Source organism: Danio rerio, chromosome 2, assembly GCF_052040795.2.
Source record: "Danio rerio strain M-AB ecotype USA chromosome 2, GRCz13ab, whole genome shotgun sequence".
Lineage (NCBI taxonomy): Eukaryota > Metazoa > Chordata > Actinopteri > Cypriniformes > Danionidae > Danio > Danio rerio.
Window position 1 is genome coordinate 16,239,849 of NC_141022.1, and position 16,611 is coordinate 16,256,459.

The following is a 16,611-nucleotide window of genomic DNA, read 5'->3' on the forward strand; positions in this document are numbered from 1 at the left end:
TACTATTTCCAGTTTGCGCTTTGCATATTATCTGGACTGCACTCAGAGATTAGATCATCTGAGCAGCTCTTCGTCTGCTATGGCGTTCGGCAGCAGGGAAGTGCCGTATCGAAACAGAGGTTGGCCCACTCGATAGTGGATGCAATCTCCCTCGCTTACCAGAGCCAGGGCGAATCGTGTCCCTCGAGAGAGCGTGCGCACTCCACTCGGAGCATCGCATCCTCTTGGGCGCGTGCACGCGGCACCTATAACAGATATCTGTAGAGCTGCGGGCTGGGCGACACCTAATACAAGGTTTTACAACCTGTGAGTGGAGCCGGTTTCCTCAAGGATATTAGGTAACTCTTGGTGATTGAGGAAACAACTTGGTTAAGGTGTTGAAACACGCTTGCTGTGCCATTCTCCCTGACAGAAATACGTGCGCTTTTCATCTGTCAGTAAAGGTCCCCGTTAGGTGAGCCCTGCAGATTCCTCCGAGGCCCCAGCACTGACTCAGCGGAGGAGTCACTCGCTGGCCCATTACGTTGTAGGTCTTCCCGCTGGTCAGCCCGCGTTTTGGGTATAAGTGCCCGCTATGCGTGATCCCCACTAGGTGATCCCATATGCTTATTCAGCCACGGTGCAGTTTCAATTCAATTCAGCTTTATTTGTATAGCGCTTTTACAATGTAGATTGTGTCAAAGCAGCTTCACATAAATGGTCATAGTAACTGGAACAGTGTGGTTTAGGTTTTAGTGTTTAAGTTCAGTTCAGTTCAGTTTAGCTCAGTTCAGTGTGATTAGTTCAGTTCGAACACTGAAGAGCCAATTCATCGATGTGTAGCTCTACCAATCCTGAACCATGCGAGGCAGTGGCGACAGCTGAGAGGGAAAAAAAAACTTCACCTGATGGGAGTGAAGAAAAAAAAAAACCTTGAGGGAACCAGACTCAGTTGGGCACGACCATTTTAATTTCTCCGCTGGCCAAAAGTCTTGTGCTGAGCTTCATTCGCCGTGGTTAGGCAGGAAGATGGCCTCAGCGAAGACTCGTCTGTCCCTGGAACGTCGCTGGAATCAGACTCATGTTCTCCACTCCCCACGACCATCAGCGCAGCAGCAGCTCAGGATATGGCCTGGTCCCGGATATGGAATCCTTGGGATTATCACTTCCCTGGTCTTGGATCCAATCAGTGACTCTGCATAATCTGAGGACCTCGGGATGAGTATCCCCAGGTGAAAATAGAGAATAAAGAGAATAATTAGCGTAGCTGCTGTTCATCGTGTATATAAGCAAGATGCAGAAGCCTGTGTGGAACCCGCTAGGTGATGCATTGAGTGTATGCTTTACTAAACAGATAGGTCTTTAATTTAGTTTTGAACTGGGAGAGTGTGTCTGAGCCTCGGACGTTATCAGGAAGGCTGTTCCAGAGTGTAGGAGCCATGAAAGAGAAGGCTCGACCTCCTTTACTTGATTTTGCTATTCTAGGTACTACCAGAAGCCCTGAATTTTGAGATCTTAAAGAGCGAGTTGGTTTGTAGCGAGACAGAAGGTTGGTTAGATAAACAGGAGCTAGATTATTTAGAGCTTTATAGGTGAGAAGTAATATTTTAAATTCAATACGAAACTTAACAGGCAGCCAGTGTAAGGCGGATAAAATTGGGGTGATATGATCATATTTTCTAGACCTGGGGCCTCATGTATCAACGTTGGGTACGCACAAAAACTTTGCGTACACCAGGTTTCACTCTCAGAATCGCTCACGTTTGGATTTACTAACAATGAACTGAACGTGGGAATGTGCGCAGCTTCCTGGCAGCTTTTGGCAGGCGTACGCACATTTTTTGTACGTGTCTGTTTTATTTCCATTGGCGACTCCTAGAGGCAGTTGTGTTAAATTCCTCTCTACAAAGTGTCTGAGCCTTGCAATGGCAGCTGTATGAGACGGGTTCATCTAGCAGGTAAATAAGGTTTCCATACCATACAGTTGAACAGCTAAACATTAAAGCACAATTTGCAGCGGTCGCCTGTTTTCCCAATGTAATCTGAGCTATCTACCGCACGCACATTGCTATAAAGACACTATCTGAAGATGAATTTGCATGTGTGAATCAGAAACATTTCCATTCAATAAATGTGCAAATAAAATATGATTCACAAACTTATTGATGATTCCTACTTGTCTTTCTCGTGATAAATAGTTGGCAAAATCTGATATGTAGCGGGGAAAAAAAGAAGAAAAAGTTCATCAGACGCTGGATTCGAGCCGAGTTCATGCTCGAACGTGTCAAAACATGACCACATGCGTCTTACGAGCGCGCCACTGAGACTTTTAAGAGTGCTGCAACATTTTACAGATATAAACCAGACTATTTACTTTTTTTAATGCACTCAGTGAGATGTTCAGACCCAACTGTGTTAACCGCATCAGCTAAACTCTCCCACTCTATTTTTTTTTCTTTTGTTGTTAATTCCGGAGAACAAACTTGCAAATAACACCGCTTTTCTCCGGTCTACCTCCAAATGGAGCACCTGCAATTCACATTCTGTTCAAAGTTTCTCTTTTTGCTTGCTTTTGCCATTGCTTTTTCGTTGGGTTTTGCCATTAGCATAGTCATTAGCATATTCATACGGGGGAGGAGGCAGGGAGGGGTTTTGCGCTCGTGCATGTTGCGCTCAGTTTCAAGTTCATTCGGATGTACAAAAGAATATGCGTGAGATTCGGCGTACACAGTGTTTCATACATCTGAATTTTTTTCTGCGTACGCATATTTACAGCTTTGTGCGTACGCAATGTTTTAGTAAGATTTCCACGCAAGTCTTCGTACATGAGGCCCCCTGGTCAGAACTCTAGCTGCTGCATTTTGTACTAATTGAAGTTTGTTAATAGAGGATGCTGGGCAGCCAGCAAATAGAGCATTACAGTAATCCAGTCTCGAAATCATAAAAGCATGGACTAGCTTTTCTGCATCTGAGATGGATAGCATATTTCGTAATTTAGCGATATTTCTCAGATGAAAGAAGGCAGTTTTTGTGACATGGGATATATGGTTTTTAAAAGTTAGATTGCTGTCTAATATGACACCCAGATCTTTTATAGTAGAGCTAAAACTAACTTTGTATCCCTCTAATTGTAAATTGAGTTGCGAGATCAGCTGTGTGCAAGATTTAGGCCCAATAAGTAATAATTCTGTTTTGTCGGAGTTTAAGAGAAGAAAATTGTTGGTCATCCAGTCTTTGATGTCTTTGATACACTCAGTTATTTTAGAAAGTTCAGACGTCTCGTCAGGTTTAGTTGAAATATATAATTGAGTATCATCTGCATAGCAGTGAAAGCTGATCCCATATCTTCTAATAATGTCTCCCAGAGGTAGTATGTTAATAGTAAACAGTAAAGGGCCTAAAACTGATCCTTGAGGCACCCCATACTTTACTGGGCAGATTTGTGAAGGCTGTCCATTAATATTCACAAACTGGTAGCGGTCAGTTAAGTATGACTTAAACCATTGTAGAGCCTGTCCCTGGACACCTGTAGACTTTAAGCGATTAACGAGGATATTGTGGTCAATGGTATCAAATGCCGCACTAAGATCAAGTAAAACTAATAGCGAGACGCACCCTCGGTCAGCAGCTAAGAGTAAATCATTGGTTATTTTCACTAAGGCGGTTTCTGTACTGTGGTGAGCCCTGAAACCTGACTGAAACACTTCAAAAATATTGTTCGTCTGCAGAAAAGAGCATAATTGAGTGGAAACAACTTTTTCTAGTATTTTAGACATAAATGGAAGATTTGAAATAGGCCTATAGTTAGCTAAGTTGTTGGTGTCTAGTTGCGGTTTCTTAATAATAGGCTTAATAACAGCTAGCTTGTAAGAGTTTGGAACATGGCCTATAGATAAAGAAGAGTTGATAATGTTAAGAAGAGGTTCTCCTATAGCAGGTAGCAGCTCTTTCAGTAATTTTGTTGGAATTGAATCCAGCATACACGTAGCTGGTTTAGAGCTATTTATAATTTTCACTAACTCTTCATGTTCTATGATTTTGAAGCAGTGTAGGTTATTATTATGATTCAATAAAATATTTTCAGGATTTGAAGTATAAGCCGGTGCAGAAAGTTTGGTATCTCCTATTTTCTGTCTAAAGCCTTCTATTTTATTACTGAAAAAAATCATGAAGTCATCACTACTAATTTGCGGTGGAGTAGTTTGTTCCAAGGATGACCGATTATTTGCTAACTTAGAGATGGTGTTAAATAAAAATCTAGGATTGTTATGATTATTTTCTATCAGTTTGCGCAGGTGCTCGGTCCTGGCAGATTTTAGAGCCCTCCTATAGCTGGACATACTGTCTTTGTACGCAATTCTAAAGACCTCTAAATTAGTTTTTTTCCATTTACGTTCCAGGGCGCGGGTTGCTGTTTTGAGCGCACGAGTATGACTATTATACCATGGTATAGTTGTAATCTCTCTAGCCTTTTTTAATTTGATGGGTGCCACAGTATTTAGTGTGCTAGTGAAGATGGCATCCATACTGCTGGTTACTACATCAAGATCATTTGAGTTTGCGGGTGCATTACGAAATAGAGAGAGATCAGGTAAGTTATTTATAAATTCATCTTTAGTTGACGGAACAATAGTTCTACTAGGGCGGAGTATTGGAGCGGGTTTGCTGATTTCAGGTAAACACAGCTTATATAGTAAGAGGTAGTGATCTGTAATATCATCACTTTGTGGTTTAATGTCTACGTCAATAACCTCGATTCCATAAGACAGAATTAGATCTAATGTATGCTTTAAGCGATGGGTTGGACCCACAACGTTTTGCTTTATCCCAAGTGAGTGTATTAAATCCATAAACGCAAGCCCTAGTGTATCATTAGCGTCATCTATGTGGATGTTAAAGTCACCTACAATTAGCATTTTATCAGTTTTGACTAGTAAGTCAGAAATAAAATCAGAAAATTCTTTTAAAAATTTGACATAGGGTCCTGGGGGTCTATATATGGTGATTAAAGCGAGAGATAACATAGGTTTTTGCATAGTATCTGGAAGCTGAACATTAAGCGATGATACTTCAAAGGAGCTAAACATAAGTCCGTTTCTCTGTTTAATATTAAGGAAATCTCTAAAGATTGATGCAACTCCACCACCACGACCAGTTTGACGAGCCTCATGTTTATATAAGAATCCTGGAGGAGTTGCTTCATTTAAGCTAATATAGTCATTTTGTTTCAGCCAGGTTTCAGTGAGACAGAGTGCATTAAGATTGTTTTCTGTTATTATTTCATTAATGATAAGTGCTTTAGGTGCAAGTGACCTGATGTTTAGGAGACCAAGTTTTACGAAATTTGTATTTTCACATTCAACTGGTTTTACTGGTTTGATTCTTACTAGATTTTTTCTGGAGCACACAGTACGTTTATTTCTTAATCTATTAATACGAGGAACAGACACAGTCTCTATAGGATTTGCCAGATATGCGTTACTGATGTTTAAGTGGGGTGAACAAGAGTCTAGGTGGCTATAATGTGAATTTTGTGAATTTTTACCTGCTAATCAGATGAAAAGGCAGTCCCCCCTCACGGGCAGACGTGTGTCTTCCCTCTCCGCTAACCATCTTATTATATGTGTACTACCCCTTCTCACGGCTAGTCCATATATTTTGCCATCATATCTCCCCTTTGGGTAGCAGGTGGTCTCCGCAGCTTCCTCCCTATCGGGACTGCACGCTTTCCCAATGTACTGTTGTAATTCCTAGAATTATCTAGATGCTTGCGACTCCCAAAAAATATATCTAAATCTGTAAAACTTCTTTTGAAGTGGGGGGACCAGGTAAGTAAGGGCCAGGGATCATGTTGGAATTCTATGGCTAAGGATATTTTTAATTTTCATTCGGAATTAATTAAGAGATATAAACATTTTCTGTTGGAGCCAATTACATATTTAGTAAACTTATTGATTCAAACAAAACTTTCCCAGATAGTTGGATGACAGCAATAGTTATACCGATCTATAAATCTAGCGATAAGGATGTTGCTTGTAACTATAGGCCTATTGCTATTCTACCTGTAGTGTTAAAAGTGCTGGAGAAAATTGTTGCGGAACAATTAATGGAGCATTTACACTCTAAACAGTTGCTTTATCCACAGCAGTTTAGTTTTAGAGAGAAATATTCCACAGAAACAGCAAACTGTTATCTGCTTGAAAAAATAAAAGGGTCACTGGATAAAGGTAGTGGGGTTAAGGCAGTGTTTCTGGACCTAAAGAAAGCCTTTGACACGGTTAATCACAGTATTTTACTAAATAAATTAAGAGTTCAAAATGTCAGCAGAAGCCTTACAGTGGTTTAGGTCTTTTTTGGGTGGGAGACAGCAATGTGTGAGGGTCAATGGGCTGAAGTCATCTGTGCGTTGTAACAATATTGAAGTACCTCAAGGGTCTGTCCTTGGCCCATTGTTGTTTACAATGTACATAAACGATCTTCCAGATTGCTGCACAGGGGTTAACTGCAGGTTATATGCAGATGACACAGTCATCTATGTGTCAGCTAAAACACCTTGCCGGGCAGGTGAGCAACTGACCCAGGCTTTACAACACATTTCAAGATGTCTTGAACTGTCTCATTTAACGTTGAATGTCGAGAAAACAGGTTCTATGTGTTTTTCTATAAGAAATAAGCCAGTACGGGATACATTTAAAGGGGTGGTCCACTACGATATCATATTTTAAACTTTAGTTGATGTGTAATGTAGCTGTGAGAACATAAACAGCATCTCTGAATGTAAAATGCTCAAAGTTCAATGCAAAGGGAGACCTTGATTTGTAAAGAGTTAGCTTAGCAAAGCCTACAATGAACAAATTTTGGGGACTACAAAAAATACTTCCGCCCCCTGTGAGATCACAAAAGTTCGTTATTGCGCATCCCACATTGCGCAGGTAAAGGCTGTGGCCAGAGGCGCTGTAACGTTACTGCAGAGGGAGAAATGCCATCCTGCTGTTTCCACAGAGCTGTTCTGTTTCTGTTGTTGGGCCTCCAAATGACATGACCCAAACACAGAAGTGCTTACAGTTCAATATTAATTATGTTCCAGAGAACTATAAAATACATAGCAAGCATGATCTGACAAAACAGCTTCCAGAATATCTCCCAGTTCAGTGCTGGATTCGGCTAAAATCTTCCCAAATATGGAGCAAGGAGACGCTGTGAACTCGGTGAGCCATGACCTGTAAGTGTTTTTATTGGTTAAAATTGATCATGACATGTACAGTGTTAACGGTATGTTGTAACAAAGATGTAAAACACGGGAAATTATGTTCACCGCTAACGATTTAGCTACAAATCCATATTTATCAGTCAAACGGCTGTAAAAACACAAACACATACACACACTCTTGACCAGCACCTGCGTCTCTCTGTGTGAGACGGCAGAGTTTCTCTTTACAGGCAACTTTACCATGCGTTTTACAACTCGGACAATAAAGTCGCAAAAGATATGTGAACGATTCATGGTACTTACACAGGCATATTGCGGATATGCGTGAAAGACATCCTGTAACGCATTGATTTTTTTTAAAAATACAACAATGCTCTCCCAACTGGAGTGTAACATTAAAAACAAATCAATCCAGGCTCACACAGGTCTCATCTCACATCTTGTGCTTTATTCTGTCACCACAGAAGATAACTTAATCCGAGCATGAGAGAAAAAGAACAATAAATATCTCTCCCGCGCTCATGCGCTTCTCGTGTTACAGATACTTCATAGTATACACACGCACACACATAAACACACAATGGCACAGAAACACTTAAAGGAGCCGCATCCCATTTTCACTCATTACAGACATGCGTTGACTGACTGACGGTTTACACAAAACGCGGGTGCTTGTCCAGGCGTGACATGCAGCCGATTGGCGAATCACAGAAAATTATGATGATGACCAATCAGAGTCACTTAAGGGGGGCCTTTTAGAGGAACTTAGAAATATGACAGTCGTTTTCATGTTAGCAGAATAGCTGTGTATAATCAAAGTGAGATATATGAAAAAATAACACAATTTCCTCCAAGTGAAACATGAGCACACATTGCTTTGCATCTTATTAACACAACCAAGCCTTAAAATTACATTCTGGACCACCCCATTAAGGTGCTGATAAAAAAATAAAGTAATTAAAGAAATTAATGAATTTAAGTATCTTGGCATAACTCTAGACATTGATTTAAAAATTGATAGTCATGTTAAAAATATGAGTAAGAAAGTTAAGCCAAGTCTAAACAGTTTTTGTTTTATTAGATTGTTTTTAACATATCACACTGCAAAATTATACATGTACAAAATAGCCCCTTTCATACATACAGACCTCTCCGGAAAATTACCGGCAATTTTCCAGAAAGGTTGTATGTGTGAACAGGTCCTTTTTGAAAATACCGGTAAATTCGTTCTGGCTATTTTCCAGAAAGAGAAGTTGTAACATTAACGGTAATTTGCCGGAATGCTGCGCTGTGTGAATGCAGAAGGAAGATTGCCGGAAAAAGCGCGTGCATGTCTAGAACGTGCTGACCTGAAACGTCTGCTTTAGCCAATCAGAACAGTCACACGCGTTAACGTCCGCACGGTTCATGAGAATAAAAGCCTTTGAATATTTTCCCAGACGCATTTAGCTGCTAGAGGTTAGTCAGATAACGTTTATATGTTCTTCTTTATGCCAACTGTGTAAATAATCATCGATAAGATGCTTATGATAAGCCGCTGTTTGTTTACCTTCAAGCTTTGCGTGTGCCTGTGAAACAGCCAGTGAGCACCAACACACGCACATATAATGAACATCTCGACATGCGAAAGTGATCCTGCATATGTTTTCATCGAAGTTCTTCACAATACTGATCATCCACAGAGTTTGTAATGTAGTCAAATGTTTACAAATACAAGCACAGCCGTTTAAGGCTCATTTGTGGTGAATGATGTCAGAATTTACCGGTATTTTGGAATGAATGTGTGAATGCTCTTTTCTGGAAAAATTCCGTAACGTCCTCGCCTGTGTGAACAGCGCTTTTTTGAATATACCGGTAAAGTCGTTCCGGAAATTTTCCGGATATTTACCGGTATCACTGTGTGAAAGGGGCTAATGATATTGTCTCACTTGACGTTTTGAATTACATCTTGGTCACAAGCCTCTTTAACTACTTTGAAACCTATTGACTCAATATATAAACAAGCAGTTAAAATTATGGACTTAAAGCCAATGCGATGGCATCATTGTGATGTTTTATGTAAACATAAACTTTTTAGTTTTGATAGTTTTATTCAATTTAGATATCTTAAATTGGGTTTTAAATGTTTAAATAATCATGTTTCAATCGTGTTTTCTGAGCTAATCAATCGGCATCAAACTCCCACAGAGTTACACGGGGAACTGCTAATGGTGACTGTCTAGTGCCAAAGTGTAAGACCTCGTTCGGTCAGTCTGTCTTCTCTGTAAAGGAAGCAAAACAACTTAAAACCAGAAAGTAATATAAATATTTTTAGTAGTGCTCTTAAAAAGTGGTTAAAACAAAACAGCAGTGTTTGCACAAATAGTCTACTGTTAGTTGGTTGGATCATGTCACCTTTGCTTTTGCCAGCAGTAATTTTATGTAAATAATTGTTATGTTGTGTATGTTTTTATTATATTTCCATTTTGTCAATTTTTAGGCCTCCTGTGGACAGGTGTTGAGAATTAGCAAGTTTGCTAAAACACTTAAACAAATGCATTTGGTTGTCCAGTGTAATTGTGATGTCCATGTCAAATAAATAAATAAACAAAAAACTATTACTACTTATTTGCAAATAAAGCAGTAAATATTATCTGGCATAAAAAGTAGTAAAAAAACACATTTTCCTGGTTGCCGAATGTCACGCAACTAAAGCCTTCTCATGCATCTACATTGTAACAATGTTATGACATGGTGTCATTGTCTTTGTAAAAATTGAACCTTACACAGACATCGTCACAACACAAATGTGGGATGTCAGCTATAATCAAAATAACACATTATTTATTTATTTTTTACATTAAGAAGGTGTTTGCCAAATAAAAAAGTGATCAATGTATAAAAAACATTGGCATATAGCCTCTTTAAATTTATTGATGAATTAAGTAATTCATTAATTTTTTTTATCAAGAACATGAAAGTAAAAATTGTTCAAAGATAAGCTGACCTCCGTGATGGTTTTGGTCATCTGTCTGCACAACTCAGTTTCATATTTCTCCTCCTGCAGGTAGCTGGTCAACACATCCTTCAGGAGGTCCTTCACTGTTAAAACTGGGAAGCGTCTAGATGGGGCTGCATAAACACTTATAATCAACTGATTGAACAGAAGAATAAGTACTGTGTTCATTGCATACAATATATATATATATATATATATATATATATATATATATATATATATATATATATATATATATATATATATATATATACAGACAGTTGAGGTCCGAATTATTAGTCCCCTTTGATTTTTATTCTTCTTTTTTAAATATTTTTCAAATGATGTTTAACAGAGCAAGGATATTTTCACAGTTTGTCTGATAATATTTTTTCTTCTTGATACAGTCTTATTTGTTTTATTTTGGCTAGATAAAAGCAGTTTTTAGCTTTTTTCTCGATAATCTACAGAACAAACCATCATTATACAATAACTTGCCTAATTCCCCTAGTTAACTTAATTAACCTAGTTAAGCCTTTAAATGTCACTTGTATAGCAGTGTCTTGAAAAATATCTAGTCAAATATTATTTACAGTCATCATGGTAAAGATAAAATAAATCAGTTATTGGAAATGAGTTATTAAAATTATTATGTTTAGAAACGAGTTGAAAAAATCTTCTCTCCGTTAAACAGAAATTGGGGAAAAACTAAACAAACGGTCTAATAATTTAGGGGGGGCTAATAATTCTGACTTTAACTATATATATATATATATATATATATATATATATATATATATATATATATATATATATATATATATATATATATATATAATTAAATTAGTTTTTTTTTCTTTTTTAAAGCATTAATTACTATGTTTTTGAAACTGTTTAAATTATCTGCCCATTTTTAGTGTAATTCATGTGTTTTCATTTCGTTTAGTTTTTTTTTTTTTTTAATGTGCGTGTGAAATATGCACACATAGCAGCAACAAAGTTGGGAAAATGTAATATGAGTTATAATTTAAAAATATTTTAGCAGATCATTTTAATGCGTTTAAATCGCTCTCTGTGTGCTGCGTGCATTTGGTGTGCGTGTGTGTGTTGTTGTTGTGCAGAATAATACATTTCTGCACAAAATTAAGGGCTAATAATAAAACTTGCTAGATAATTTTATCCATTTAAATATTTAGTATTATTACTAATGATGAAGTTTTTTTTTCTAAATAGACTGTTTTTAAGCAGCAGGGTGGCACTGTGGTGCTGAGTTCGACTTTTAAATAAATAAATGACCATGCCTTATTAATGCATATCCTTGTTTTAATTAATGTTATACTTTAATAATTAATCATGAAATAATAATTCATTCCTTGAGTAGTCCTACTAAAACCCTGAAACGAAAGAATTCATTTAAAAATGAATTCATAGCATTTAAGCCTGAAGAAAAGAACACTTACGACATTCAAATGGAATAGATTCTAAAATTAATTTTTAATTGAAGTCATATTATGTAGCTTAAAACAACTATTCTAAATTCATGCCTGCTATTTTTATTTGACGGAAGAAATAAAAGATGATTTTTCCAATCAAAAATTTGTTTTTTTCCTTCATATGTTTTCCAGCATATATGCTGGCTCTCAAAAATAATTTAATCAGTAATTTTGTTTTAATTTAAATTGTTAAAATGTCAGAGAAAAATAACATTATAAACTATTTATTATATTTTATTAATTTTTCTATGCTGTTGGAAGCGCAAGTGTGTGAAGTTGTTCTTTTAATATGCATATGTTCTGTATGCTGCTTTTCGCATGTTAAAATAAATCAATACTTCAAAATGCAATACTTAATGTGTTAGAAACTAAATAAAATTGTGTATATGTAATAATTACATCATAATTAAATTTTAATCTGACTGATTAAAGGTTATAGCCCTGGACTATTCAATTGGGGGCCCATGGCAATTTGTTCCGGCCCTCCGAGTAGTGTGACCAAGACATAAAAAGTATTTAGTTCAGTCGAAAAACGGCTGCTATAGTTATGAAGTGACAGGTGTCTTTTTAAAACAGCATAAGCTGCAGTTAAAGGCTTTTAACATTTGGATATGTTTGTATAAAAGGCCTTTTGTACAATGCACTAATATCATTAATAGGGATGCAATGATTATAAGCATCTGTTCACTTTTACAGGTGCAGCGACTTTTGTGACTGGAAGTTTAGAAGAATGCGAAGGCCGAACGCTCTCACTTTCAAAAAACTAAGGATGAATGCATACAGCAAGCTCCACTATAGCCAGATATTATTGTGTGAATTGTGGCTAAATATAAACAAAAATGTCAGTATGCTTGCAAGGTACAGTAAAACTGTGCTTTGTCTCCAATTTTAAATCATCAGCCAGAAATGTTTGTATATTAGTATGTTTTATGTCACACACATACTAAATTACACACACACACACACTGTAGAATGTATGGGTTACTTTTAAATCTTTTACTTTTAAAAGAACACACTTTTAAATATATAGTTACTTATTTAATTGAACTATGAACGATTTTCATTTCTGTGCAATGTTTTTTTTTTTTTGCATGTGTGTGTGAAATATGCACACGTAACATCAACAAAAAAAGGGAAAAAATGTTATATGAGCTAGGCCCTATATTTAAAAAGTATTGCAGTGGATCATTTTAATGCATTATGCTGCGCTCTCTTTCTCTCTCTCTCTATCTCTCTCTCCCCGTGTGTGTGTTCGCCATGTTTGCTTGAACACAAAAAAATCAACATATACTTTATTAGAAATGTACAAATATGCATTCGATAATACAATTTCAATAAGCAGGGCCAGATTAATCAATAGGCATTATGGCACAAGCCAATTTTGGAGTATCTATTTAGGCTAAGTGCATATAGCACACCTTGTTAGAATAAGCTATTTGAGCGAAGTATCTTGAATGATTTTCATTTCTGTGCAATGATTTGTGTGTAGATTTTTATTTATTTTTTATTAATCATTCAATCATTCATAGTGAATGTTGGAAGGGGGGAGGTGAAAAAAAAAAGATTCTTATTTAGACTAGTTAATCATATTTCCCTTCTCAAGCCTCATGTTTCATAACATTTTAGCTAAATTAAAAGAAAAATAGTCAACTATTTAAAAAATATTGGTTGTATATTGAATTCTTCCTTTGCATTTTCATTTCATACAAATGGAACACTGAGGCAGAACAGTAAATATTTTATTGACACTGGGATTAATACATTTCTGCACAAAATAAGAAAATTACAGCTAGATAATTAATTATTTATTATTATTAATAATGATGATGATGATAAACAAAAAATATTCTTTTTTTCTATATAGACTATGTTTTTAAGCAGCAGGGTGGCACAGGGGTGCTAAGTTCTATTTTTAAATAAATCACTTTTGTTTATTTTTCCCTCTAGTTTCCAATTTCTAACATCACGTGTGAGTGATAAAAACTCAAACTCAAACCAGTTTGGCAGGGACCATTAGCATATGAAAAGCAGAATGGGGTGGGTGAAGCTACTCTCTGACGAAGTGAAAACCAAAGGCCTTCTAAAGTTTAGCTTTTAAAAAAAGGACAAAGAGTTCAAGAAACGCGCTAAAAAATGAAAAGAAAAATAAAAAGGCTGCTAAGAATAAACTTTACTGTGGGTGTATGTATTTTTTTTCTACAAACCTTTTGGAACATGATGAGTTAATATTAGTTAACATTATTTGTATAAATTTTTTTTGATAGCAGACAAATATTTCAGTTCAAAAGGAAAGTTGCTACCTCTCTTATAACTTATAAATTTCTTATAACTGAAAAGGAATTATGCTGTTTATTGGTAGAGTATTCTGCTGTATTTCATTTATTCTTTAATTAGTTTATGTTCTCTTCAAAATAGGTTGTAAATTGTATCTAAATACTTTATAAATAATATTTATTTTAAAATAATAAAATTATAATAAACTCCATTGTTTATTATTTAAAAAAAATATATCTAAAATCTTTTTTTCAGGTAGGCCTTTGTAAAATTAAAATTCAAAATGGTTTAAAGCGGTTTAACTCATTTATGTTATACTGTATATTCCATTATCGTTATAGCTTTTGTTTGTTTTATATTTGATTATTTAATGCTTTTAATATATCAGATATTTGTATATCTTTAAATGATTTCAATATCGCTTAGGCTATTTTATATAGACCTATGAAATTGTGTTGAGCCCTCAAAAGTGAAAAAAGACACGCAATTTGTAAAGTTTTATGTCTTTCTGTTGTATTCATATGTGAATACAAATACGTATGTTATCTTCAAAATAAATAAAGAGAGAAACCCAGCCACCTGGGGTCCATTCATCGTACGTGGATTACTCAGTTAGCTGGATTTGGTTATTGACGATTTGATTTCGTTCTTCAAAACTGATCCGAAGTTATAGTTTATAATAAAATAAATAAAGTTATATATAATTAACATTTTAATATATATAATTAAAATATAACATTTATATATACATATATATATATATATATATATATATATATATATCATATATATATATATATGGGTATTTTAAAATGTACAGATTGTATTCATGTTGATTTTATGTAATAAAAAATAACATTTGCACCATTTTTTTGGCAAACGGTAAGACTGAATGTATCTGAAAATGTCAAATGGTGTAACTGCCAAATATTGTGAAATAATAAATAATTTACTCCTCCTAGATGATATGCAAGTGTACACACCGAAAGAAATACTTTTTAAAATACCACAATAACATGTATTTTATTTTCGTTATCTCTAAATGAAAAATTTTATGAGTTTTTGCAATTTCTGGCCGGACACATGCTAAAAACACATCTGATTTCTAAATAATCTTTGACAAATTATGTAAAAATTGTTAAAAACTATTTTATACACTAAACTATGTGTTTTTATTTTTATTTATATGACAATTAAAATCAATTAAAATTAAAAATAATAATCAACAATTTCAGCTGAAGTGATTTTAACTTATTTTAAATGCTGACCAAAATGTCTAATAACAAGAAATCTTTGTGGCGATGAACAGTGTACTCATGTCTCATTTTGTAATGACAGTTAAGGAACTATATCTGAGGGGGTGGGATTGTCATTGACAAATGTGTTTAGAACCATGAAACCAAGTACCTGAACTTTAATACATAAAGTAATAACATCCTTTACATTAAATGTGTGGCACTCATCAATAGAATGATAACAAACTAAAGAAACATGTTTAGCTTTTAACACCTTTTCCATCACACTGTTTCCTTTTAGTTGTTTTAAGTAAAATAAAAATAAGTAGATGATAATACAAAATATTTTACCTTTATGCTATTTAGGAGCAATTTGCTAAACACTGTACGTAAAAGACTAGTACGTAAAAACTTTTGCTCTCTTGCTGCCTTGGTGCTAGAATTAAAGGCCAATTTTGCAAACACACATGACTGACCGACAACAAAACATGGAAAGAATTTTGATGAGTGTCCTCCTAACTTATCCACAGCCTATTTATTTTATACAGTTGAAGTCAATTATGAACCCCCCTGAATTTTTAGCCCCCACCCCCGTTTATCTTTTCCCCCAATTTCTGTTTGACGGAGAGACGATTTTGTCAACACATTTCTTAAAATAATAGTTTTAATAACTCATTTCTAATAACTGATTTATTTTATCTTTGTCATGATGACAGTAAATAATATTTTACTAGATATTTTTAAAGACACTTCTATATAGCTTAAAGTGACATTTAAAGGCTTAACTAGGTTAATTTGGTTAACTAGGCAGGTTAGGGTAATTAGGGAAGCTATTGTATAACAGTGGTTTGTTCTGTAGACTAGAGGAAAATATATAGCTTAAAATGGCTAATAATATTGACCTTAAAGTGATTTTTAATAAATAACTGCTTTTATTCTAGCCGAAATAAAACAAATAAGACTTTATGTAGAAGAAAACATATTATCAGACATACTGTGAAAATTTCCTTGCTCTGTTAAACATCATTTGAGAATTATTTAAAAAAGAGGGGAAAAAAATAAAAAGTGGTTTAATAATTCTGAGTTCAATTTGTTTAGCAATTTCTGAGTTCCCCTTCGGGGGGAACTCCAGCACTATAAGTGGATTTGATTGTAAAATCCACGCATTGGGAGGTTCGGTTCAGAAGCTACTCGTCTGAAAGAGTATTGAACGGGCCAATTAAGAATGAATTGGCAGCGCAAGCCTGCGCAGGTGAGCGGCATAAGCAATCAACTGAGTATATAAGCTCACCTGGCGCCAGCAGACGCTATCCTTTTCGCTTCAGAGACTTTCTGATCGAGTCGATGAGGGTTCCTCCTGCTGTGACCAGCGATTCTGAGCGAACGAGAGCATTCTCCCGGTCCAGAGTGTGTACACGCAGCGGCAGACGGTCGAGCTGGGTT

At 35.5% G+C, this 16,611-nt stretch overlaps 1 protein-coding gene across 3 annotated transcripts in view; it reads right to left on the minus strand.

Moving 5' to 3' along the window:
• dynlt5 (dynein light chain Tctex-type family member 5) overlaps positions 1 to 16,611 on the minus strand; it is a 65,011-nt gene that overhangs the window by 23,198 nt on the left and 25,202 nt on the right. For 2 of the 3 annotated variants that reach the window (NM_001004623.2, XM_087239269.1), the window contains 1 exon segment: positions 10,176 to 10,300. The exons of the other annotated variant lie outside the window; for it this stretch is intronic. In NM_001004623.2, coding sequence (NP_001004623.1) covers positions 10,176 to 10,300 — 125 coding nt within the window. 3 annotated transcript variants of the gene reach the window in all.